This window comes from Amia ocellicauda, chromosome 7, assembly GCF_036373705.1.
Source record: "Amia ocellicauda isolate fAmiCal2 chromosome 7, fAmiCal2.hap1, whole genome shotgun sequence".
NCBI lineage: Eukaryota > Metazoa > Chordata > Actinopteri > Amiiformes > Amiidae > Amia > Amia ocellicauda.
In genome coordinates, this window is record NC_089856.1 from 39,545,620 (window position 1) to 39,572,442 (window position 26,823).

General features: G+C 38.0%; 3 protein-coding genes across 3 annotated transcripts; all 3 read left to right on the top strand.

Moving 5' to 3' along the window:
* Positions 1-4,044: 4,044 nt before the first annotated feature.
* LOC136753949 (succinate receptor 1-like) lies at positions 4,045-5,055 on the top strand. Its single transcript, XM_066710327.1, has one exon. It carries the CDS (start codon positions 4,045-4,047, stop codon positions 5,053-5,055), a length of 1,011 nt encoding a protein of 336 aa, XP_066566424.1.
* A 10,629-nt stretch (positions 5,056-15,684) lies between these two features.
* Positions 15,685-16,695, top strand: LOC136753950 (succinate receptor 1-like). The gene has a single exon (XM_066710328.1). The coding sequence runs from the start codon at positions 15,685-15,687 to the stop codon at positions 16,693-16,695; it is 1,011 nt and encodes a 336-aa protein (XP_066566425.1).
* Positions 16,696-21,134: 4,439 nt separating this feature from the next.
* On the top strand, positions 21,135-23,343 carry LOC136754154 (succinate receptor 1). Its single transcript, XM_066710486.1, has 2 exons — positions 21,135-21,174; positions 21,578-23,343. The coding sequence occupies exons 1-2, from the start codon at positions 21,172-21,174 to the stop codon at positions 22,517-22,519; spliced, it is 945 nt and encodes a 314-aa protein (XP_066566583.1). The 5' UTR covers positions 21,135-21,171; the 3' UTR covers positions 22,520-23,343.
* Positions 23,344-26,823: the final 3,480 nt, after the last annotated feature.

Sequence of the window (26,823 nt, forward strand, 5' to 3'; positions counted from 1 at the left end):
TCAGGGCTGTGAATTGTTAACAGATTGTCACACATTTTTGTTCCATAATTGGTTCAGCTTTGTGATAAAAAGTTAGCAGTGCTCATGATTCATTCTCTGAGGGACCCGTATAATTTCAACTCCAGGGAGAAAAAGCACATTGACCTCCATTCTATCGGGTCAAAGGGATAATATCACACACACATATTCACAAATGTATATACTCTGCTTTTACACAGCAACGTTGTGTGTTTAACAGAATCAACTCTCTTCTCAGCAATTCCTCCGAAGTGGAAGCAGGAAATTTCATCAAAGAATGGCTTCATCGTCTGAGAACAGAAGATGAGCAGAAAGACCAAGCCGGCCCAGCAGAGTTTACTTAATAATTATTATTTATTATTTGAACTGAATGCGTGCCGGTATCAGGAGCCAATACTTTAAATTAATAATAAAACAAATATCAGTCCAATGTTGCATTCTGTTTTCATTGATGGTCATACTGCCCATCACTTCAATAAAAGTTGGATATAATCAAGTTCCATACCGTCAAAAAAAGCCCCTCAATTGTCAGCAAGCATTGGACCAGATTATATTTAAACAATGTGTTTTCAAACTACACTCACCTAAAGGATTATTAGGAACACCTGTTCAATTTCTCATTAATGCAATTATCTAACCAACCAATCACATGGCAGTTGCTTCAATGCATTTAGGGGTGTGGTCCTGGTCAAGACAATCTCCTGAACTCCAAACTGAATGTCTGAATGGGAAAGAAAGGTGATTTAAGCAATTTTGAGCGTGGCATGGTTGTTGGTGCCAGACGGGCCGGTCTGAGTATTTCACAATCTGCTCAGTTACTGGGTTTTTCACGCACAACCATTTCTAGGGTTTACAAAGAATGGTGTGAAAAGGGAAAAACATCCAGTATGCGGCAGTCCTGTGGGCGAAAATGCCTTGTTGATGCTAGAGGTCAGAGGAGAATGGGCCGACTGATTCAAGCTGATAGAAGAGCAACTTTGACTGAAATAACCACTCGTTACAACCGAGGTATGCAGCAAAGCATTTGTGAAGCCACAACACGTACAACCTTGAGGCGGATGGGCTACAACAGCAGAAGACCCCACCGGGTACCACTCATCTCCACTACAAATAGGAAAAAGAGGCTACAATTTGCACAAGCTCACCAAAATTGGACAGTTGAAGACTGGAAAAATGTTGCCTGGTCTGATGAGTCTCGATTTCTGTTGAGACATTCAGATGGTAGAGTCAGAATTTGGCGTAAACAGAATGAGAACATGGATCCATCATGCCTTGTTACCACTGTGCAGGCTGGTGGTGGTGGTGTAATGGTGTGGGGGATGTTTTCTTGACACACTTTAGGCCCCTTAGTGCCAATTGGGCATCGTTTAAATGCCACGGCCTACCTGAGCATTGTTTCTGACCATGTCCATCCCTTTATGACCACCATGTACCCATCCTCTGATGGCTACATCCAGCAGGATAATGCACCATGTCACAAAGGTCGAATCATTTCAAATTGGTTTCTTGAACATGACAATGAGTTCACTGTACTAAACTGGCCCCCACAGTCACCAGATCTCAACCCAATAGAGCATCTTTGGGATGTGGTGGAACGGGAGCTTCGTGCCCTGGATGTGCATCCCACAAATCTCCATCAACTGCAAGATGCTATCCTATCAATATGGGCCAACATTTCTAAAGAATGCTTTCAGCACCTTGTTGAATCAATGCCACGTAGAATTAAGGCAGTTCTGAAGGCAAAAGGGGGTCAAACACAGTATTAGTATGGTGTTCCTAATAATCCTTTAGGTGAGTGTATACCATTACACTGATAAAAATGCCTGTGGACACTATTGTGTAGGAGGGGCCGTTTAAGACATCACTGAAGCTTTTTGTGCACACACACATGAAAGACACACACACACACACACACACACACACACAATTTTGCTCGACAGGAAATTAAACAAGGTATTAACTTCCAAGTAACTGCACATTTCTTCTACTTAATGCATACATGATTCAGGGGTACACAAATTAATCATTAGAAGGAAAGTAAACGTCTGCAGCAGTTAATCATACATGCAGGAAAATAGCTTGAAAATGTATGAGAAATAAAATAAAAATAAGGTGTCAAATGTGTCCTTGAATGAAGGGAGCTGTGTGAAATGTGTAAATATAAGGAGGTAATACCATATCAAACCTATTGTTGCCATCTGTAGTGAAATGAGATTACAAAAAAAAAGGTATCACTTGAAGCATATTAATGCTATTAGAGTATTTTCTGTAAAGCCTACAACAGTGGAAGATATGCAAGCTATGTTTTTGGCACCTGCTTCATGAAATTAATAAGTTAACAAGGGACTCTATGTTTTCCAAGGTGCTCTTGAGGGCTTTGTTCATGTTTAATTATCATTGATGCATTAAAATAATTCTTATGATAATAAAAAATCATGTATAATATATTTATCACATATAAATCAGAAAGAAGTCTTGTTTCAGTCTTTCATGAACTCTACTTGTTCCAATTAATGATGGTTAGGTACATCACATTTTTAGCATTTTGTTTCACCGAGACATGACTATATCCATATATTTGAAAAATAAATTTCAGAAATGCAAATAGTTTACTCTGTCTACACACCCTCCCTTGTTATAGTAATTAACATGCTCACTTTTCTAGAAAATATTCTGCCTCATGTCTCTATATGTCTTATGTGCAGGATATACTGACACTTGAGAGTTTTTTTTTCATATTAATGTCAATTTTAAACTGAAGAGATTGAATGATTGATCTATAATGAATGTGCCAAGTATTCATGTATAAGCTTAATACAATAAAGAGTTAATTACAATAGAGTTTTTTCAATATGTAAACTTTTCTGGCAAATTCTGCTGGTTTTCAATTCAAGTGACAGCTCAGTTTTTCATTAGTACAAATTAAATGTATTCCAGTCAGGTGTTCCCCCCTTGTCTATTTACCATTTCCTTAAACTTAAAGGACTGTTACTCTCCAGGCCTAGGTTTGTCTTTCTACCGGTTGTAATTATGTACTGCAATAATGCACTGTTTAGGGTTGGTAATGGTCTCATTGTGCGTAGTCCTCCTAAGTAACCAACATAGGCCAACTGGGCATCTGGCAATTGTGGCATATGCCAGAAGGGCCAAACCATTTTTTAGTTCGGTGGACAGGTCGATTCCCGTGTGGATCCCCGGACCGGACTTCATCAGCACCAGAGAAGGTCAAAGTCCAGGGCCGGTTTTTGTTCCCAGTCTGCCCCTGGTAACCAAGCAAGTGCAGGATAGTTCTACGACTATGACTACGACATCTATTAAGATGCATAAGTGGAGGTTCAGACACCTAAGAGGGTAGTATTTGTTTAATTACAATTCAAATCCAATTTACTGTGTCATAGTTTAGTTAAGAATACAGTTTTATATTAAACCCCTGTTGAGAATGTAGCACTAGTAAAAATTAGCAAGCTACCTCATACTGGCTCAGACAAGACAACTGATTTTACAGCAGCTTTTTCATCACCTTAAAATACAATTAAATTATTGTTTTGGAAGTCAATGTAAAAGTTAATTTGTAGTTGTTGTTATTGTTTTTCTTCTGCACCTGCCTGTAGTCAATTAAGTCATTCAGGGACACAAAAACAACATGTTCTCATTTCAAACAGGTGCCGTGCCAAGCCAGGATGAGCATTTGGATAATCTAATCAGATCTCATAAAAGAGTCAAATGATGGTGTTTAAACATCAAAGTACTTTATAAGCCTTACTGGGCTGCCAGTTTTCAACAATACTTTTATAGGGTGACTAAAAAGAGTTTGATTCTACAAACAGAGAAATGAATACAGGGATAAATAGAAAATCACAAATGGTGTATATACCTTAGGTGCAGTATTATATATTTTTAAATTACATTTTCCAATTTACCTGTGATTTGCGATGCAATTGGTATTTTTTATCAACTTTGCTATTATCTTTTCTGCAGGGTTGTAGGTTGATCTACTGATGACTATCTAATACAACGGCTGCCGGCATGGATTCACAGGTCTGGAACCAAACCAACAAAAGCAGCATCAGTTCCTGCTCCAGTATAGATCAGGTGATCAACGACTACTATGTTCCAGCTGTCTATGGGGCCAGCTTTGTGTTAGGTGTGATCCTGAATTTCATGGCCATTGTGGTCTACATGTTTGCACTGAAAGAATGGAATAGGAGCAACATTTTCCTCTTTAATTTGCTCCTCGCTGATCTCCTTTTTGTCTTTAATTTGCCATTTTTAGTCTCATATTACAGAAGCATGGGCATCTGGTACTTTGGTAGCTTCTACTGCAAACTGATGCGATACCTCTACCACGCAAATCTATACACAAGCATCCTCTTTCTGGGCTGCGTCAGCATGGATCGCTACCTCCTCATCGCTCACCCCGTGAAATCTGCTCAGATGTTCAAGAAATGGCATGCCGTAGCCATTTGCCTTTTAATATGGGTAGTTGTCACCTTAGAGCTGCTACCTATGTTTTTCTTGATCACCATTGAGAACATTAAAAACTCCACAAACCTGAACTGTCTGGACTACGCTAGCTCTGGGGACGTGAACTCTACTTTTATCTTCAGCCTGACAGTCACTTTTACCGGTTTCTTGTTGCCTTACAGTGTCCTGGTGTTTAGTTATGTCCTTGTGATACGGGTTCTGAAGAACATGCAGCAAAGGTTCCAGAATGCAGAGAAGGTGGGTAAGCCCTTGACTCTGATTCTATTTGCACTGGTCCTCTTCTCGGCTTCCTTTCTCCCCTACCACATCATGCGCAATGTGCGCATCGGCGTCCGATTTTTCTACAGTCAGAACAGCTGCACTATGATCATCTGCAAGACACTTTATAACATTACACGGCCCTTATGCAGCCTCAACAGCTGTCTGAATCCTATCTTCTATTTTCTTGTTGGGGACAGTTTCAGGGACAAGTTACTTTCCTTCTTTAAGAGAAAACCAAACCATAGTCAAAGGAACGAATCCATGCCTTCTGTACAAACAGACTATGCTTGATTTGGTTGCATTTATTTTTTTCCCACATGGTTGATCTACAAATATAGTGCTGATTTTAAATTAATTATCTGTTTTAGAAATGACTGTTCACTGAACCATCATCTGCATTTGCAAAACATTGTGATCATCAAGATAAATCAATTTTAACTTGTTGTTTAATGTTGTCTAGGTTAATTGCATGAATCCCTTTACAACTCCACCTCAATAAACATGTGTCTTATTTGTCACAACAGTGTGTATTTATGTTTGACAAAATTATTTGGCAGAATTGTAAGATAAAATATGCACAAATTAAACGCATTTATGTTTGTGTCCCCTACTTGCATAGAAAGGAACAACCAGCTGTTCTAATAGGTTGTCCAAATCCACTACTGAATGTGTGAGCTATTAGCACTATAGAGTATTCAACATTTATTATTGTAAACAAAGTGGGTTGTGTAAGTAAGCACAGTTTGAAAGGTGATAACATTCAAATATGAACAAGAGGAAAGCACTGCACAACATTTAGATCACTGTGGCATAAGTATGAGGTAAATGTTTGTTTTTTACATCGCAGAAGTAAATGTTTGTCTTTCCCTTGCATGAGTATATGTAAGTGATGGAGAATAAGGCTGGCAAGGCTTTCTTTGGTTTAAGGCTGTCTTTGGTTTACTTCCTTGATAACTAAACAACAACCTTATTTGTATATGACATGGCTGTAACGAAAGACAGCTGTCTATTTTGAATTAAACCAGCCAAGAATAGGAAACCCAACATGTCTGTCAGAGGGTACATTTTCAACACAGTTATTTTAGGATTTTAGTGGGAAATGGGAGCAGTTTTCTAAGCAGTTATTCTATGCCGTCAAGCAATGTTGCTGGGAGGCAAAGTTGGAGGAAGCGTGGTGGGAGGGAAGTGACACAAGACGAAATTCAAACCACTTCCTGATCACTGTTGTATTTCTTAATTTTTTCCATTTAACTTTAAACGGGGGTCTCCAATGTAATTTTAAAAATAAAACTCAGTACTGTAATCCTGATATGGTCTGTCCATACAGCTGTGAATTAATAGTGTAGTTGTACATGCTGAATAGCTTCTTCCTCTATTTTGAATTGAATTTCAACGAATCACTCTGAACAAGTAATACATTGTTATAAAAGAACTTACAAAGGCTTCTGAAGATGTGGCATTAGAATTGTATAGATTCTCTTCAGTGTATGAAAGCTCAGGCTAGAGAGTTTAAAGAATCCTCATCCACCACTGTTTTCAACTATCCACATGAGCATGTAAAGCTAAGGCAAAATTATTTTTGTGCAATCAATACGGCAGGGTGTGTCTGTCTTCATGGTAACGTACGCAGTAAACCAGAATAAACAACATTATATGTTTGTGCTGTGGAAGTATTTTCTTGGGTTAATAAAGTGGCACCTGTTGTGGACAGATGGTACTGTGGATGGGAGCACAGAGAGGGTATGAAAAGTCAAGCTACCAGCCTCCGTGATACAACCCCAGATACCAGCTACTCACACAGGAACCACAAAGGTGCAGAGTTGGCCACCACAACAACATAGCCAAAACCAGGGTGACGTAAGAGAGGTGGTCAGAACTGTCCTTAAAGCAAGTGGTGAGATGTCCATACTATTCAGGGCCAACAACGAGTTTTGCTGGGTGTGCGGGCGCCTAGACCACTCGGCTCATAACCGCCCAAGCAACACAGCTGGCCAACAAGGAACCGGCGTAACTCAGGGCAGCCATCATTGAACTGAAGAGAGCCAGACTCATGAGGTGGAATCTGGCCCTTAAACAAATGTGAGGTAAAAAAGCCTCCCCATGCGGCAATTCCCACTATGGCAGTCAACTCCATTAAGCGATGCAAGTCACTCCAAGTGAGGACCCTATCCTGGTCTGCCAGCTGGGAAGGGCATGGCACCTTGGCTTTGGCTGCTGTGTGGAAGACATCTACTCTCCAAGCCTGTAAACTAGGGGAGCTGTCAGTCACCTGTGAGGCCTGGATTGCTGATGCTAAAGACGCATTGATCTGGGGCCTTGATTTTCTGCTTGCTACTATTTGTTGCCTGGGTCAAGAGGGCTCCAAGGACAACAGTGTCATGTTGGGTTAGTGAATTGCCAGCAACGCGATCCAAATGACTCAAGCAATGGTAGAGAGGGGTGAGTGGGGAAGCCGCTGCTTGGATGAGGAACAAATGGGAGCCATACGCCTGCTGGGGGAGGAATTTTATGTCATCCCCCAAAGTGAAGGCAACAATGGATGCACAGATGTAGTCCAACACCACATCAGCACCAGCAGACAGTGCTGCACCCTATGTGTTCAGCAGGGAGCTCAGAACACCCACTGATCTGTTGTATGGCCACCTGATGAGGATAATAGCCAGAGCCAGGACTGGAGTACATTTAATATGCCCATGCACACAACAGATGGGTAGGTGTGTATTGTGGGAGATATGTACAAATAAACACACATAAACCACACTCCTTGGCACAGGAAACTAAATAATACATGTCTAAATAAACCAGCTTAAATGCTGGCACACTTTAGTCGTTAACTTCTCTATGAGATTCTCCCTCTGTACTCTTTCACAAGCTGTTACTGAATGGAGATGTATAGCTCTGGATCACTGAAGTGCACTTTAGAATGTAATTAGCCAAGTACTCTATAAACAGGCAGTTATGCTTCATTATCAACACTAATATGAACAACCAGCTGAGCCACCAGATACTGAAAGCACACTTGATGCATAGAATATTAAAATATTGTAATGTCTTGTATGTTTTGTATAATACTGATTTTTTCACTTTCCATTTTAAAGTAGCTTCACAAGATGAAACAGATATCTCAACAATGTGTTGCCACAAAAGGTGAAGGAAAAGCAAATTAGTTCAACTAAGGTAGGGGGAGGGGGGGAGTTGCATCAGTTATTACAACAATGGGTGTGAGTGTGACACTGATAACAGCATGGTGTAAAAGTGAAAGAAAGAGAACACTTTAATATGAAGCACACATACAAATTTCCAAATTCTTACAGTTCTATCTGATTAAAACCAAATCGAATAAAATGGTAGTGAATGATTCTTACACACGTTTACCATGCAGGCCAATCCTGTGGGCACAGGAAGATGTAGTAGCAAATCTCAAAAACAGAGGGCAGCTGATGCATCCATCATGAAAAGATTTCTGAACAGTTATTACAGAAGGAGAGGCCTAAAAAGGGGCAGCTGTGATGTCTAATGCTGCTAAGGTCATCACTTAAGCAATAAATACAAAATATATACATTGTTTTAATTTCAACCTAATTTGCTCAGCGTTTTCTACCAACCAGCCTGTTCTGCAAAATAAGATCCACTCAATCAAGTTTTTCTTTTTAACCTGTCAGCATATAATGCTGATCACATGCCTGGAAAACAAATGGCTTTACCATGCAGGTTACCTTTTGGAACTAGTCTCCTTTAAGTGTATATATTAAATAAATAAACATTCTTCGACTTGAACAAAACATCACACACACACACACAATCATGCTTGACTGGAAAATTAAACAAGGTAAGTGCACATGGAATGGTTAATTAATCTATTCTGCTTCATGCACACATGCTTCTCAGGTACACAAATTAATCATTAGAAGGATTGTAAACCTCTGATGCAGTTACTAATACATACAGGAAAAAAAATTGAAAGCTATGATGAAGAATGAGGAAGGTAATTGCAAATCTGTTAATAATACAGCATTAGCTTTTGATTGAAAAAATGGCCAACAAATACACATTCACATTTTCAATGTTGTCTGAATTGTTTTTTTGTTTTTTTGTTTTTTATGTGCAGTCGGAGCTGTTTGCAGAAAATTCCACTGCTCAGAGCACAGGTGTCACATGTGTCTTTGAATGAACAGGGGCTGTGTGAACTGTATTAATAGATATGAAACCATTTGTTGCCATCTGTAGTCATATGAGCAATCACGTATCACTTACGTATAATAATGCTATTAGAGTATTTTCTGTAAAGCCTACAACTGTGGAAGATATGCAAGCTATGTTTTTGGCACCTGCATCATGAAATTAATAAGTTAACAAGGGACTCTGTGTTTTCCAAAGTGATCTTGAGGGCTATTTTCATGTTTAATTATCATTGATGCATTAAAATAATTCTATATATATATTTGAAAAATAACTTTTGGAAATGAAGATTGTTTACACTGGCTACACACCCTCCATTGTTACAGAAATTAAAAAGCTTACTCTTCTAGAAAAATTCAAAATTCTGACACTTGAGAGTTCTTGAAAATTATTTAATATAAAATATAAATTGTAAACTGAAGAGATGGATTTCTATAATGAAAGTGCCAAGTATTCATTTATAAGCTTTATACGATAAGGGGTACTTTATTTTTCAATATGTACACATTTTTGCAAATACTAAATAAATGCTAATAATAAACAATTGTGTGTAGAAAATCCAAGAGACGAGGTCGAGTGCACTGGTACAGGGTTAGAGATAAGGGTAAACCAGACAAGAAAAGCCAAGGCCAGGTACACAAAGAGACTATAGCACGATTCACACTGAAATGCCAGAAAATTGCCAGCAACGTCTGCCTGCTTTTCTCCCGTTGCCCCCCATTCACACTGGCTTAAATGCTGGAAAACTGCCGGCAAGGATACATTCACACAGAAAACAGAGATTGCCGGCAATAGCGGATATGCTGCTTTGGCTCTTTTTCAAAGTGATCGAAATGCAATGGATGTGTTGTTTCAAAATGGGCTGCTTCCCCATATGACGTAACACATATCATAAAATGCTCAGTCTTTCCAGTCACTGCGGTTGTTGTGGTCCATAATTCTATGAAACTGTGCTTTCAACGACTTTAATTTGCTGAGCACCTGCTGTTTATTTTTGTGTATGCCTCTGGCAGCTAGTAAATCCGAAATTCGTGAATACACTATGGCATCCCTCACTGTGCCCATCAGTTGCTTCTGAATTTCCTCCTCTTCACGAATACTTAGAAGTTTGCCATGTTTCTTGGCTGTGCTCTCTGTTGTAAGTAGTGTACCGATCTTGAAAACAAGAAATAACAAGGGAAACACGAACGTTACGCACCCCCCCATTCTGATTGGGTGCGTCAGTTAGCTGACGCACTGCGTTGACTTGCAAGGACTTGACGCTGAATTTGCTGGCAATCATATTCCGGCTACATTCACACAGTCCTTGCAGGCAAATTGTCTGCAATTGTTTCAGTGTGAATGGGGTTTATCATTGGCCAAAAGGCTCAGAAATGTAACTCAAAGAGGAAAAAAGAACTCACACCGGACTGATTGATTATTCAATAATAAAGGTAAACGGGGAGTCAGGGAAAGAACATAACAAGAATGGGGGCAATGGTGACTTTGGCAGTGAGCTTGGAGAAGGTCACACTGAGTACATCACATACATGTTGTCCGATCCAATGGATAAGCTACTGTAGCTCAAACTGCTGAAAAAGTTAGTGCTGGTTCTGATAGAAAGGTGTCAGAACACATAGTGCATCGCAGTTTGTTGCGTATGGGGCTGCGTAGCTGCAAACCAGTCAGGGTGCCCATGCTGACCCCTGTCCACTGCCGAAAATGCCTACAATGGGCACATGAGCTTTAGAACTGGACCACGGAGCAATGGAAGAAGGTGGCCTGGTCTGATGAATCACAAGTTCAAGGTGTTGACTTGGCCTCCAAATTCCCCAGATCTCAATCCAATCAAGCATCTGTGGGATGTGCTGGGCAAACAAGTCCGATCCATGGAGGCCCCACCTGGCAACTTACAGGACTTAAAGGATCTGCTGCTGACGTCTTGGTGCCAGATACCACAGCACACCTTCAGAGGTCTAGTGGAGTCCATGCCTCGACGGGTCAGGGCTGTTTTGGTGGCAAAAGGGGGACCTACACAATATTAGGCAGGTGGTCATACTTTTATGGTTGATCGTGTATATATACACACAGTGGATTGCATAAGTATTCACCCCTGACCCCCAAGGATTATCTCCCTTTGATTAACATCACATACACAACATTAAACATAGAAAACTGACAACTGAAATGTGTTACTTTTCATAAGTATTCACCCCTCTAAGAACCAAGTATCCTTTTCATCCCTGGCCCCTAAGTGGTGGAACGACCTTCCCACTGAAATCAAAACAGCAGAGTCCCTGACCTCCTTCCGGCGATTACTCAAGACACATCTTTTCAGACTCTACTTGTAATTTAGTCATTTATTCTCCTGTAAGAATGCACTTATACAACATACTCTTGCCTTTTGATTTCCCCTACACTCCCTTTCCCTTTGCTCCCTATCTTTGTGGTAACATCTTGTCTGCACTTATCAGCTTTTACAATCTAGGATGTAAGACCTTATATAGTGTTTACTGTATTGTTTAGTATTGTTGTTCTTGTATACACTTGTGTAAATTGTGAATTTGTAAAATGTATTATGCCTTGAATTGCACTGTATTATTGCACTTTGTATTGCACTTATATTTTGTAAGTCGCCCTGGACATATAATAATAATAATAATAATAATAATAATAATAATAATAATAATAATAATAATAATAATAACCACCTTTGGCAGCAATTACAGCTTCACATCTTTTTGGGTAAGTCTCTAACATCTGATTCCTGAAGTTTTTGCACATTCTTCTAGACAAAATTGATCAAGCTCTTTCAAGTTGGATGGGCAAGAGCAACTTTCAAAGTCTTGTCATAGATTCTCAATTGGATTGAGGTCTGGGCTTTGACTGGGCCATTCTAGGACACCCAGCTTCATGTTTTTAAACCACATCCGTGTAGCCTTGGCTGTGTGTTTAGGATCATTGTCTTGCTGAAAGGTGAACCTCCACACCAGTCCAGGGTCTGTTGCAGACTGAACCAGGTTTTCCTTCAGGATTTTATGTTGATTTTAGATGGCTTTCTATGCACTAATCTTCCATATAGCCCTGCTTTATGGAGCCCCTGGATAATAGTTGACATATGGACTCTGTAGCTCCTTACCAGAGTTACCATTTGCCTCTTGATGGCTTTACAAACCACTGCCCTCCCGGCTTGATTGTTCAGTTTCAGTGGACGGCCTGGTCTAGACAAAGTCGTGGTTGTGCCATATTGTATCTTTTTTATAAAAGGGATTTAACTGTGCTATGGGAGATTTTCAAAGTTTGGGATATTTTCTAGTCCAACCCTGATTTCCAGAACTTTTTCTCTGACTTGTTTTGAATATGGAGGGACATCACTGTCAAAAAGATTTGTGTCCGTAAAAACAGTTTGTACTTTAAATTACAGATAAAAGTCAAAATTGGTGTGTGTTTGACATGTGCGGTCTGGTTGTCTACACGGGGCAACCGGGCCACATGAGAATCCACCAGCCTACCAAACTAACAAATGGCATTTGCCCAATGGCCAGTCTGCCTATTACATGAGCTGTAAAATAGTCTCTCATCTGCATTATGTCTGCTGTGCTCTACAACAGCGCGTAATCTGACACATGCCTTATCAGCTGAGAGTTCCAGGGCTGACAGAGGTCCTTTGGATTGGCTAGATATTAATAGAGTCACGGTCTAAGATTGGGGTCTCTAGGGGTGACGAAAGACCACAGTAACGTCCTTTCCATTGGTCAATACCATCCCCATGTTCTGCAGCTGCGCAAATGCCAGCAAAGATGCAATGTAAACAAAACAATGTATCACAACTTTTTATTGCCACAATTTCAAATTAACTATAATGGTTTTGACTATTTGTTTATAAAGTAATATTTTACAGCTGTAACTGACTGACCAATATGTTTTTCTTTTTAAATTTGTATTAATAACATTTTCATTCAATTGCCTAATAGTTTAACAATGTGAGATGCAATGAAAATGATTCATTTACTTTGTCAAAGTATTTCCATGCAGAACATCTCTGTGACGAAGCCATTGGTCGCGTTCTTGTTGCGCAGATTTCCACAGATATGCGCAGATCTGTAGAATTCCACGATTGTGTGTATATGGACTTTGTCAATGCAACTATTATAATTCTAAAACACTTTGATCCAGGTCATTAAAAAATCTGTAATTATGACAATGAAAAGTCATTATTTTTCCACATCCTTAACCTGCAGGAACTTCGAAAGAACGATGTGTCACTTAGAGAAAAAAAAAGTGTAACAAACGTGCGCTTTCATTTTTTTGTTTGTGGATGTTCCGTGTGAAGAACATTATATTCCCTATTCTTTTTTTTTTTTTAACTTAAATGGTGGCCTAATGCCTGATCATATTAGCAAAATGTTGGAGCCCAAAAAAGCTTCCCGTCCAGTCATAAAAATACTACATATTTTAACAAACCTAAAATAGCCTATAATGATACAAATAAGATGACCCTGATAGGAACAAAAATACCATTAAGATAGCATCCCTGCTGTAAAGGGGATACTGTCTGAGTTCTTGAGTACATTTGTTTAGATCAAATAGCTCTGTTTCTTATTCTGAATAGCAACATGTAAATATTTGAGTGTTATAGCTGGTATTGTCATTGTTTAAACAACACATGTAGTTGGCTTGTATCGTAATTTAAGGCTTCAATCTACTGGATGTACATTTTGGTTGTGTTACTGAGATGTAATACAATACAAATAATAATTCAAGCACATATTTTTTGTTGTTGCTGCATAAAACTATATACATTTAATTAATGCAGATTTCCCACAGAATTTACAGAAAACGTTCAGCAGAATTTAGACAAAACTTCCGCAGATTTAATCTGGGCCTGGTTATGACCTATATTTAGATTTGATCAAGACAAGTCAATCAGTCATATGGTTTGGCAGCCATACTGGATTGATCAATCATATTAAATCACCTTCTTCTCTGAAATCGTTCGATGCAGTGAAGTGATATTTTGCACACATAACCTTTGCTAATTCCTCTATCAAGTTTTATCAAGGCAAGTTTATTAAAAAATAAGATGGCCACCATGATCAAATCAAATTATAATTTTTTGACATAAATTTCTAATGACCATGAAATCAAAACTACTAAACAGAAACTCACGGAAATTGGTATGGTGGTACCATGGATGGAACCTCAAATTATCTTGCTAAATGCCATATCCATACAGATATGTTTGGCAGCTTGTAGCTATGTAGGTTTTCATATGTATATGCTAGCATTATCATATTCCTAAACATATGCTTAGCCCCCTCATTGCTGCTTGCAGCTATATATTTTTATTTGTATCTGTAATTACAATATGCTTTTATGGATACGAATCTTTATGACTGTGATGTCCCTCCATATTTTGAAAACTCCTTGGTCTTCAATGTGTGGTTGTATGGATTAGCTCTCTGACATAATCTGGGGCCTTCCAGAAACACTTTATTTGACACTATTCAACTTCTTATGTGGCTTCTGAAGGCAATTGGCTGCACCACAAATTATTTAAGTTTGTCATAGCAAAGGGGGTTTCTTCCATTTTGATTTGTAGTTAATTAAAAATAAAGATAATATAATTTATTTCCAACATTGATGTTATGTAATACTTTGTGTACATCAGTGACAGAAAATCCCAATTAAATCCATTTTAGTTCCACATTGTAATACTACAATTGTTACATTGTGCTTTATATTGTAATACTGTGTGTGTGTGTCATTTCCAGTTCCTTTTAGACACCTAGGCTGTGTGATAAAGCACATATAATTGTGTAAAACTGTTAAATATATAAGTACGTACATGAAGTAAAAGATTACATAGCTAAATGACAAATTAATTTGGGAAATAAAGATCCCTCAGCCATAAGTGTGGAGATAAGACAGTGATAACATATATTTTGTTAATCTCTACTGAAAAGGGACATAGCCAGCAACTGAGCAGCAGTGAACATGTTATCACTGACAAATAATTGCTGAATTGCTGAGTTTATTGTCTCATTTCTCATGAATGTTGTTGTTATTGTTTTACTTTGTAAACATCCTTAATAATAGCAGTGCCCCATGGTTCATTTAAGAAAACAGACAGTTTTACAATAAAACCCTGTTGAGAATGTAGCACTAATAAAAACTACCTCATCCTGGTTGATACAAGTCCACTGATTGTACAGCAGCTTCACCTTAAAACCCAATTCAATCATTGTTTTGGAAAAATTTGATAACCTAGGGAAGTCAATGTAAAAGTTAATTTGTGGTTGTGCTTGTTATTGTTTTTCTTCTGCATCTGCCTGTAATCAATTAGATCATTCAGGGACAAAAAACAGCATGATCATTGTTTCAAACAGGTGTCGTGCCAAGTCAGGATGTGTATGTGCATTTGGATAATCTAATCAGATCTCATAAAAGAGTCAAATGATGGTGTTTATACATCAAAGTACTTTATAAGCCTTACTGGGCTGCCAGTTTTCAACAATACTTTTATAGGGTGCCTACAAAGTGTTTGATTCTACAAACAAAGAAATGAATACAGGGATAAATAGAAAAATCACAAATGGTGTATATACCTTAGGTGCAGTATTGTATTATTTTTGTAATAACATTTTCCAATTTACCTGTGATTTGTGATGCAATTGGTATTTTTTATCAACTTTGCTATTATCTTTTCTGCAGGGTTGTAGGTTGATCTACTGATGACTATCTAATACAACGGCTGCCGGCATGGATTCACAGGTCTGGAACCAAACCAACAAAAGCAGCATCAGTTCCTGCTCCAGTATAGATCAGGTGATCAATGCCTACTTTGTTCCAGCTGTCTATGGGGCCACCTTTGTATTAGGTGTGATCCTGAATTTCATGGCCATTGTGGTCTACATGTTTGCACTGAAAGAATGGAATAGGAGCAACATTTTCCTCTTTAATTTGCTCCTCGCTGATCTCCTTTTTGTCTTTAATTTGCCATTTTTAGTCTCATATTACAGAAGCATGGGCATCTGGTACTTTGGGAACTTCTACTGCAAACTGATGCGATACCTCTACCATGCAAATATGTACACGAGCATCTTCTTTCTGGGCTGCGTCAGCATGGATCGCTACCTCCTCATCGCTCACCCCGTGAAATCTGCTCAGATGTTCAAGAAATGGCATGCCGTAGCCATTTGCCTTTTAATATGGGTAGTTGTCACCTTAGAGCTCATACCTATGTTTTACTTGATCACCATTGTGAACATTAAAAACTCCACAAACCTGAACTGTCTGGACTATGCTAGCTCTGGGGACGTGCACGCTACTTTTGTCTTCAGCCTGACGCTCACTTTTACCGGTTTCTTGTTGCCTTACAGTGTCCTGGTGTTTAGTTATGTCCTTGTGATACGGGTTCTGAAGAACATGCAGCAAAGGTTCCAGAATGCAGAGAAGGTGGGTAAGCCCTTGACTCTGATTCTATTTGCACTGGTCCTCTTCTCGGCTTCCTTTCTCCCCTACCACATCATGCGCAATGTGCGCATCGGCGTCCGATTTTTCTACAGTCAGAACAGCTGCACTATGATCATCTGCAAGACACTTTATAACATTACACGGCCCTTATGCAGCCTCAACAGCTGTCTGAATCCTATCTTCTATTTTCTTGTTGGGGACAGTTTCAGGGACAAGTTACTTTCCTTCTTTAAGAGAAAACCAAACCACAGCCAATGGGACCAAACCATACATTCTATACAAACCGATTCTGTTTGATTTGGTTGCATTTCTTCTTTTTATACATGTTAATGTTTCTTCCACAGATTCACTAATAATCAAATTGAAAAATAGAAAAACACATATTAACTTAATATAAATCACAGGATTAGACACAAATATGTTTAGTTCAATATAACAATCAACACAAGTTGTCTCAATATGTTTGGGTCCAGGATCCACTATAACTGACTTACACTAACCGACCTGTGCTGCCAGTTAAACATAACAAAACTAATTATTTAAAGCAAATATACATCCTGTGAAACTTGCACCACTAGCATGTAGTGTCCTGAAATGTCATTAGTAAGTAAAGATTTTTAAAATATTGATAATTCTCTCCAAAGGATGACATTTCTACACAAAATAAGAGATATAGGAGTGTATGGGAATGCTGTACCATACCACACATGTAACCTGGTTGATCTAAAATGATAGTGCTGGTTTAAAATTAATTATCAATTTTAGAAATGACTATTCACTGATCCTTCATCTGCATTTGCAAAACATTATGATCATGAAGATTAAAAATATATACATCTATATTCGTAGTTGGTTATAATTGTAAAACCTAGATTTTAACCTATGCTGAAAAGGTTTGCTGCATGCACCCCTTTACAACTCCACCTCAATAGACACGTGTCTTATTTGTCACAGTGTGTATTTCTGTGGGAGACAATGATTCGGCACACTTGTGTTTGTGTCCCCTACGTGCATAGAAAAGAACAACCAGCTGTTCTAATAGGTTGTCCAAAACCACTACTGAATGTGTGAGCTATTAGCACTATAGAGTATTGAACATTTATTATTGTAAACAAAGTGGGTTGTGTAAGTAAGCACAGTTTGAAAGGTGATAACATTCAAATATGAATTAAAAAAAACGGATTGCACAAAATTCAGATCGCAATTTTACATCGCAGAAGTCAGTGCTTCTCTTTCCCTTGCATGAGTATATAAGTGCTGTAGAATAAGGCTGGCAACATGTTGAAGTACGTATTATTTATATTTTCTTTTGTTTCTTTGCTTTACTTGCTCGATAGTTAAACAACAACTTTATTTGTATTTGACATGTAATGGCTGTAACGAAAGACAGCTGTCTATTTTTAATTAAACCAGCCAACAATAAGAAAACCAACATGTCTGTCAGAGGGCACATTTTCATCACAGTTATTATTTTAGGATGTGAATGGTTGATGGAAACAGTTTTCTATTAAGTGTTATTGTACATGATCAAGCAATGTTACTGAGAAGGGAAGTTGGAGGAAGGTCGGTGGGAGGAGAAGGGGGAAGTGAAGAAATTCAAACCACTTCCTGATCACTATTCTATTTCTTAATATTTTACATTTACATTTAAGCGCAGGTCTCTACTGTTATTTTATTGAAGGAAAAATCAATACTGGAAACCTGATGTGGTCTGTCCATGCAGCTGAGAATTAATAATGTAGTGGTACATGCAGAATAGCCTCTGCCTCGATTTCAAATTGAACTTTAACTCCAAACAGGAAACACATAATTGTAAAAGCACCTACAAAGGCTTCTGAAGATGTGGTTATAAGTGGCATTAGAATTATATAGATTATCTTCCCTGTCTGAAACCTCAGGCTAGATAGTTTAAAGAAGGAATCCTCATCCAGCACTGTTTTCTATCCACTGTTAACTATCCACATGAGCATGTAAAGCTAAGGCAAAATTATTTGTGTGCAATCAATACAGCAATGTGTGTTTGTCTTCATGGTAACATACACATTAAACCAGAATATGTTTATGCTGTGGAAGTATTTTCTTCCACAAATGCAGTTAGAGTCTGGAGTTCGGAATCAACAGGTTTTGATTTATGAAGGCCTTCGGAGAGCCAGGGCATACAGGCAAGTCCCCTGGTATGTCTTCCTAACTCTGAACTCAGACTATCATTCGACATTTGACTATTAGTAAAAACAACTCCATATTAGGAACATGCAGACAAAGCCAATTTTAACAGAAACAATGATACATACTTCTGCTTTTGATCCCACCCGAGTTTATTATTGAGTCAATAAGTAATTCTGTACCCAGGACAGACATGAGCCTGGCAGATGCTGGGGCAGTTTTATATATTTAAGAAAAGGAGAGCAGCCTGTCTGCTAAGAGTTTCTGTTTTGGAGTAAATGAGTAATGTGGTCTGTTTCTGTTTTGGGGTTGTACTCTATCCATAAAGCATAGAGACCAGATCACAGGATTCGTGGTAAAATCCCACTTACTGCAGACACTGTCAGTCCTTACTATGGATTGGGATTAGCAGTGTAAAACACAATTAAACTTATTTCTGATTATAGGTTTCAATTCTCATTCTACAGTTTTCATAGTCACAGACATGGACACCCAAGATGCATTTCATAACCAAGCGGACACAGAAAATAAGTCTCTCTCTCATTACAGGGGAAGAAATCTAGTTGACCCAGTTTAAACAAAGTCCAATAAAGACATATGTTTAATAAGAAGCTAACTGGTGTATATTGTTTCTTCTGTATATGCTGTGTAAACAAAAATGTATACAAGCTATGGAAAATAAATGTTTTTCTTCTAATATCCAGCAAGACTCAGGTCTCTGTGAGTGGGTTTCAGGAGTGCACTCTGCAATAAAAATGCTTGGAGCTTCAAAATGCAACACTGTCTTATTTGCATTTTTTTAAAACAATTAAAGTGAGAGGGGGAGATACATAATACTTCATGCACCTTTGTGATTGGATCAGTTAGACAAGTTAGGTGAATAACTTTATTTTCAAGATTGGGACTCACCTTTACAAAACCTGATGGCTTACAAAACCTTGAAACTTCTTTATTTTCACAGTTAGTTATTTACAATTGTGTAAGGCATACTTCTGGATTTGTGCAAGTAATTTATTCACTGGAAACATCAGAGAGAATTAAAGTACTGCAAAGCTAAATGGACCATGTTGTAATAGAGGAAACACCTGTTGAAAACAGAAACAAGGGGAAACAACCATTAACCACAGCAAATTGTTATCATGTATAACAGCTATCTTATCTTTATTCTAAAATAAATTTGCATTTTTTAAATAAAAGACAAATGAGACTGATAGGAAGCCAAATTAATTATAATAGACTAAAATTAATTATTTTTCAAGAACCGAAATTTAAGGTGGAATGATCCTATAGGAAGTGCCCTGTCAGGCTGGGTCAGGCTCAGGTTTGCCATGGTCCTGTACTGGATGCACTTCTTTTTTTAATGGGCGGATAGATAATCATATACATTGAAATGCAATATTCAGGTGTCATATATTTCATTAAGTTAATAGCTTTTGACTGGGATATCAGAAGCTCAGAAAGACTCCGACTGCAGAGTCCTGGGCTGGAAGGCATCACAAGAAACTCGGGATGCTCCAGAAACTGGTGTTTGTGGGGCAATGGGTGGCACTGTGCTCCCTGGACCAAGATAACTACATCAAGGCACCAGTATTCAGACAAAGGATACTGGCGCTGTATGAGGCTGTGTGTTTCAGACAAGGCTCAGACTACCTGCACTCATTTAAGATAGCAAAGCCCTGTTAAAAAGAGCCAGGGTTGCAGTATATTGGCATTGATAAATAATGCCAGTTGTGAGTAGTCTTACTGAGTAATGAAAGTAACATTTTTACATGTAAGAGGTACTCAGTAAAGGAATATGAATGTGTAAAACATACTTTTAATACTTACAGTATCCGGTAATAATATGGTATTGTACAAAGATACTGTTTCTAAAAAGGTGCCATTGATATGTTGGTGTAACAATCTATCAGCAATTCTCCTTTAATATTCGCTAACTAGGCCAGACTACCTACATACAATTCTGTCATCACTTCCTGCACCTTAATGCTAATTACAGCTCTAAAGGCAGGTAGTAATGGCAGAAATAAACGTAAAAAAGGCAAGCCTATATATAACATCAGTGAAAAGCTATAAATAATGTATAATGCATCTATGAAGTATTTATTACATATTTATAAATCATCAATAAGTACAACCTTAACATAAATTGGTACCAATTTAATGTCTGATACAAAATAGCTCAACCATGCCGTGCAAGCACCTGCACCTTTCTACAGGATAAAGCAAGTCTTATCCAGTCTGTGGCATCCAATTGGATTTTGTGGTTACCATTACTTCCATTCTGTCACTGACAACAGAACTGTAATTATATCATAATAATGTCATTAATGTCCAGGCAATTTGCATATTGGTGAGCATTAGCTTGTGCATTTATATTAATGACACATGTAGAAATCCCCTTGTCTAATTTGAATATAACATACATTTAAGAATGCTCAGACATACCCTAAAATAGACATAGACAAACTGTCCCTTGATGTGTAAAATGCAATAACATTGCGCTATGATGCTCACAGCGTGTGTTTGTGTGTCAGGATGAGGAACTTCCTGGATCTGCTATCACTCCCTGTTAACAGTGAATAAAATAGGAGCCAGAAAGTCATCAGCACAATGGTGAGGTAAATCTTACATTTAACTATTAGTTAGAACTCAGTTAGAAGTTAATTGTATTGGAGAAGAAATGGCTGTAATGACCTACTATGAGGTCCATTACAATTTGATTTTGTTTAAATTTCAATTTAAAGGGAAGTATTATCATTTAACTAATGAGATGGTGTAAATTACTATGTACAAATGGTGTATATATGTATAATCCAGAGTAGATGTTTGAATATCATGTGCAGTGAGCTTTTAGTATTGACACCATAGAGGAGTTTCTAGAACTACAATAATATACAATATTGAACATTCGTGAAATATTTTGTGGAATCAATCAATTGATCTGTAGATGCACATCTGTTCTGAAATCCTTGTGTGTAAATATAAGCTTGATTGTAACAAATTTACTCATTAACAGGAGAGCAATATCTCAGGTGGTTTGCTGTTGGATACAATTTTGGAGAAATACTACCTTTCAACGATGTACGCACTGGAGTTTTGTTTCGGGGTTCTGGGCAGTGTGGTCGTTATATTTGGTTGTCTCTTCTGCATCAAGGAGTGGAAAAGTGTCAACATCTACCTTTTCAACCTGTCTCTCTCGGATTTAATTTTCCTGTGCACACTGCCACAGATGGTGAGAAGTTATGCCTCAAACAAGATGGCAAATGGTTCCTATCATTACTGCATCATCAACAGATATATCCTGCATGTAAACCTGTACTCTGGCATTCTCTTTCTCACCTGCATCAGCATTGACAGATACCTGATTTTAAAATATCCCTTCAGGACACATATTTTATTACAGAGAAGAACAGCTGTTTGCACCTCAGTTCTAATCTGGATAGTGGTCACACTGCAGATAATACCCCTGCTAACCTTTCAAAGTCCTAACACCAATGGGGAAAATGCAAGATACTGCCGGGACTTTGGGTCTTTGGGAAAAAGCCCAAAGGATGTTTTAATCTACAGTTGTTGTCTCACAGTGACTATGTTTATTTTGCCTATGGTCATCCTGTGCTACTTCTATTTTCAGATTGTCCGTTTCTTAAAAAATAGGAATGACGTTTTTGAGAACTCTTCCTTTCGGCGATCCCAGAAACTGGTCATCCTTGCAGCCACTATGTTTCTTGTGTTGTACACTCCGTACCACATCATGAGAAACATCCGCATCGCTTCGCGGATGTCAGTCTTCTCTGAAAGCACAATGGTGTACTTACACAGTGTGTACATAATAACAAGACCGTTAGCTTTCTCTCACAGTGTGTTTAACCCTGTCTTCTATTTCCTTGTGGGGGAACAGTTTAGAGAAGAACTGCTGAGCAAGCTGAAATCCATCTGCTGCAGAACCGATCCAAATTAAAATCAAAACGGTGTTGGATGCCAGCTATGATCTTTTAATAGTCAAAACAGTCAGAATGAATAGAGATTAGATTGAGCGAAAGATTGACATTTGTGTTATTCTTTAATTGGTCTTCATTTTTTTTAAAGAGACTTTCAATTACTATATGCAAATTATTATAAAACTATTATATATGGGGAAACCATCACAGTCATATTTTACTACTTACTACTCTTTTTTTTTGTGTATCATTGAATCCTGTCTAAAGCATATTCCAGTTCACTTACACATTATTTAATTTGCACATATAGTGAAAGACTTTCCATCTTATTAAATGTAATGGACTGCAGTAGAAATGAAGTGCAATACAAGTTCAATGTAATAAATGTTCACAGTAGCAATGGGATAGCTGAGTTCTGTTTAGTTAAAGTTAAAAATTATTTGATAAGAGAGACCTGGCCAATCAGGGGGCAGTACCAGACACACATGCATACAAACAGGAACACAGCAAAGCAGACATTAATAAAGTAACTGTATTATTAAAATAAACAGAAGATATTTCAAACAAAGATTATTGTGAAGGGATAAGCAGTAGGATTTCAAACTACAATATTTTATCCAACTGGCTGAGGCAAAAATATATATTTATCTGATTTCCGCAGCACTCTTGTAATTTTGCACTTCATATGACTATATATACCAATGCTCTTGTTAGAACTCTTGTTTTGCTGTGTTTAAATGCCTGCTCCCTCTAGCACAAACCTAGGACTTCACTGCATCTTGTCTGTACTTGCTACCTCTTTGAAATAGGTGTATGCTTTGTAATTTATATTATCTGAATGAATACACAGTGTGAGTCATCCTAGATAAGGATGCCAATAAATAAATAATAATAATAATACAAAAAAAGTCTTCTGCAGAAATGTAGTCATTGAACTATATGTATTTATGTATCAGGATGCTATTATTGAATCATTTCAAGTGCAGGACTATTGTCACGTAGGAGAACAAAAACAAAAAAAAGTTCATCACCCATGATTTAGAAGTTGTTTTTTTTGTTTTGTTAGTTTGATTTTACATCATGAATGCATCTGCAAATATTCATATTGTATAATATGGATGCTTGATGAAAATCTTTCTATTCAAACATGTCTTTAAAGCCCAGGCAGGATCAATTCAGTACACACTGTCTAAGTGTAACATCCGTCATGGTGAACAGACTGGGTGGAAGAGGACCCAGATGCGTCAGCAGACATGAGTAAAAGAGGCAGTCCAGTAATTGCAGTCAAGAAAACAAGCAGAAGTCAGATCACAGGCACACGGGGCAATGAGGGGGAATGGGGAATCCAAAAGGCAATGGTCAAGAGGAGAAGGCAAGGGTCAAAACACAATGACAATTAGGTTAAGTAACAAGGCTTGGAAACTGATGCACAGGAAAACAATACCTTCACAATGATCTTGGGCTTGGCTGGGTTTAAATACACGGAATGATGAGTGGGGGTATCTGGAACAGGTGAAGGAGATAATTGAATAATGCAGGACTAGAATGCCTTGAAACAGGTAAAGGATGACATCTGGTGGCGAACTTGGTTCTGGTGTGAAAGTTCTGGTGGCAAATTTTGATTGGGACTTGGATAACACATTCATCTGATTATTTTATTACATTTGTTTGCATTTACTACATGGTCATGAATATCTACAATGGAAAGCCCTGAGTTGTAGTCATCTGGTAAGTGTCTCTTGACATCCGTTTAAAAGAAATCAGGATGTCATTTAGCAAGTTCCTTAATCTGTACTACACATGACACTGTAGCCTTTTTCATTCTTATTCTTCTCCTTGTCTTGCCTTCAGATAAATTGTGATATCACTCCACCAAGGCTTTCACAATATCCCCACAACAGTTTTATCTGTCAGAGACCTAGTGACAAGCACTGTTATGTCTGTGTTTCTGTGTGGGATGTTTTCAGAAGAGTGAATGATTTAGGAAACTGTGCAGGGGAAAAAACATTTCAATCTTTGACACTGGCGGAGCAAGTGGGGTGTCTGGGGTGGCACTGGAAACCCCTGACATCTGATTGGCCACCCCGGGTGCCAACCCAAAAATTAATTCGCTACTTGCAGTTTGATGCTGATTGACATCTCATTTCACCTCTTGTTGAAAGAAGCATTTATTTTGACGTTTGGCGGCGCATTTTTCAAACCGAGGACGAGGAAGAGAGATATTAACGTGGGTTGTGAGATAGAGAAGAAAAAGAAGAGCATACAGAAGAAGAGGGAATATTTCCACAGCAACACGAGCGTGTTTCGCGATTGGTGAAAACATTATATTTGAAGTAAGTTTTAAGGTTTAGCATCGGACACAGCATAGCACAGACACTGTGTCGGAAGATTGCATCTCCAGTGCCCAAGAAATTACAGGTTTATTAGCAGCATGGACTCAAATCACCTACAGAGACAATGACGGCTTACAGTTCATATCCGAGTATATGAGCACAGGACCGGTGCAGCGCCTGACTAGTTCAAATAAACTGAAGGATAATAATGGGATCGTAGCAGCCGATGGTATTAATATTGTATGACAGCTGGCCGGTGTTTCAGGGTGTGGTTTTGTGAATGGTGTGCAGGACAATCCGCAGTGATTACTATTACTTGTGTTATTGTTATGTGACAGTAAATAATGTGTATATGTATGTATGTGTATATATATATATATATATATATATACAGTGAGGGAAAAAAGTATTTGATCCCCTGCTGATTTTGTACGTTTGCCCACTGACAAAGAAATTATCAGTCTATAATTTTAATGGTAGGTGTATTTTAACAGTGAGAGACAGAATAACAACAAAAAAATCCAGAAATCCAGATCCATGTTCTCATTCTGTTTACGCCAAATTCTGACTCTACCATCTGAATGTCTCAACATAAATCGAGACTCATCAGACCAGGCAACATTTTTCCAGTCTTCAACTGTCCAATTTTGGTGAGCTTGTGCAAATTGTAGCCTCTTTTTCCTATTTGTAGTGGAGATGAGTGGTACCCGGTGGGGTCTTCTGCTGTTGTAGCCCATCCGCCTCAAGGTTGTACGTGTTGTGGCTTCACAAATGCTTTGCTGCATACCTCGGTTGTAACGAGTGGTTATTTCAGTCAAAGTTGCTCTTCTATCAGCTTGAATCAGTCGGCCCAGTCTCCTCTGACCTCTAGCATCAACAAGGCATTTTCGCCCACAGGACTGCCGCATACTGGATGTTTTTCCCTTTTCACACCATTCTTTGTAAACCCTAGAATTGGTTGTGCGTGAAAATCCCAGTAACTGAGCAGATTGTGAAATACTCAGACCGGCCCGTCTGGCACCAACAACCATGCCACGCTCAAAATTGCTTAAATCACCTTTCTTTCCCATTCAGACATTCAGTTTGGAGTTCAGGAGATTGTCTTGACCAGGACCACACCCCTAAATGCATTGAAGCAACTGCCATGTGATTGGTTGGTTAGATAATTGCATTAATGAGAAATTGAACAGGTGTTCCTAATAATCCTTTAGGTGAGTGTATGTATATATATATATATATATATATATATATATATATATATATATATATATATATATATATATTATCCCATAACATAACACACATAATAGTAATCACACACCACTGTATTTGTTAGTTTTGCATATTTAATGATTAAATAAAGATTGTTGTTTAAATGTCTTTGGTCTTATTTTGTAGCTTGATTGGATAAAAACAAGACATATCGAGGTATATATCGTGTATCGCCCAAACTTCCAAAAATATCGAGATATTATTTTTAAGTCATATCGCCCAGCCCTAGTTTAGGTATTCCACAGCTGGCAGCTGCCTGGATTCCAATGTGGGCATAAACCCTAGTAGTTTAAAAATACATACACTAATGTGTATTGGATTACATATTACTTCATAATAATGCAATTTTGAATTTAGTAAGGACCTTTTCCTTGTGAACAGCAGTGATGTCCCTGTTGTTCTAGAGTAATTAATGCATTGATTTTTGAAACTAGATCATTTTGAAACTTACATAAATTCAAGTGAGACATTTTAAAAGTAAAACAATAAAAATGCATACAATTTAAACAATTAAAACACAACAAAAGCTTATACCAATGCACTCTATAAGCTATTATTGGTATCCAGTATTATTATTTAAAATAATACATAGCCATATCTTAATGCTTATAATTATGTATGTGTGTGTGTGTGTGTGTGTGTGTGTGTGTGTTGGGGGGTAACAAGCCACACTATTAAATCACTATTTTGTGAATGATGTGGTAAATAATAAAAAGAAA

Bases quoted from the DNA above. Each gene is read 5' to 3' on its own strand.
- LOC136753949 (XM_066710327.1), top strand. From the start codon at position 4,045: ATGGATTCACAGGTCTGGAACCAAACCAACAAAAGCAGCATCAGTTCC.
- LOC136753950 (XM_066710328.1), top strand. From the start codon at position 15,685: ATGGATTCACAGGTCTGGAACCAAACCAACAAAAGCAGCATCAGTTCC.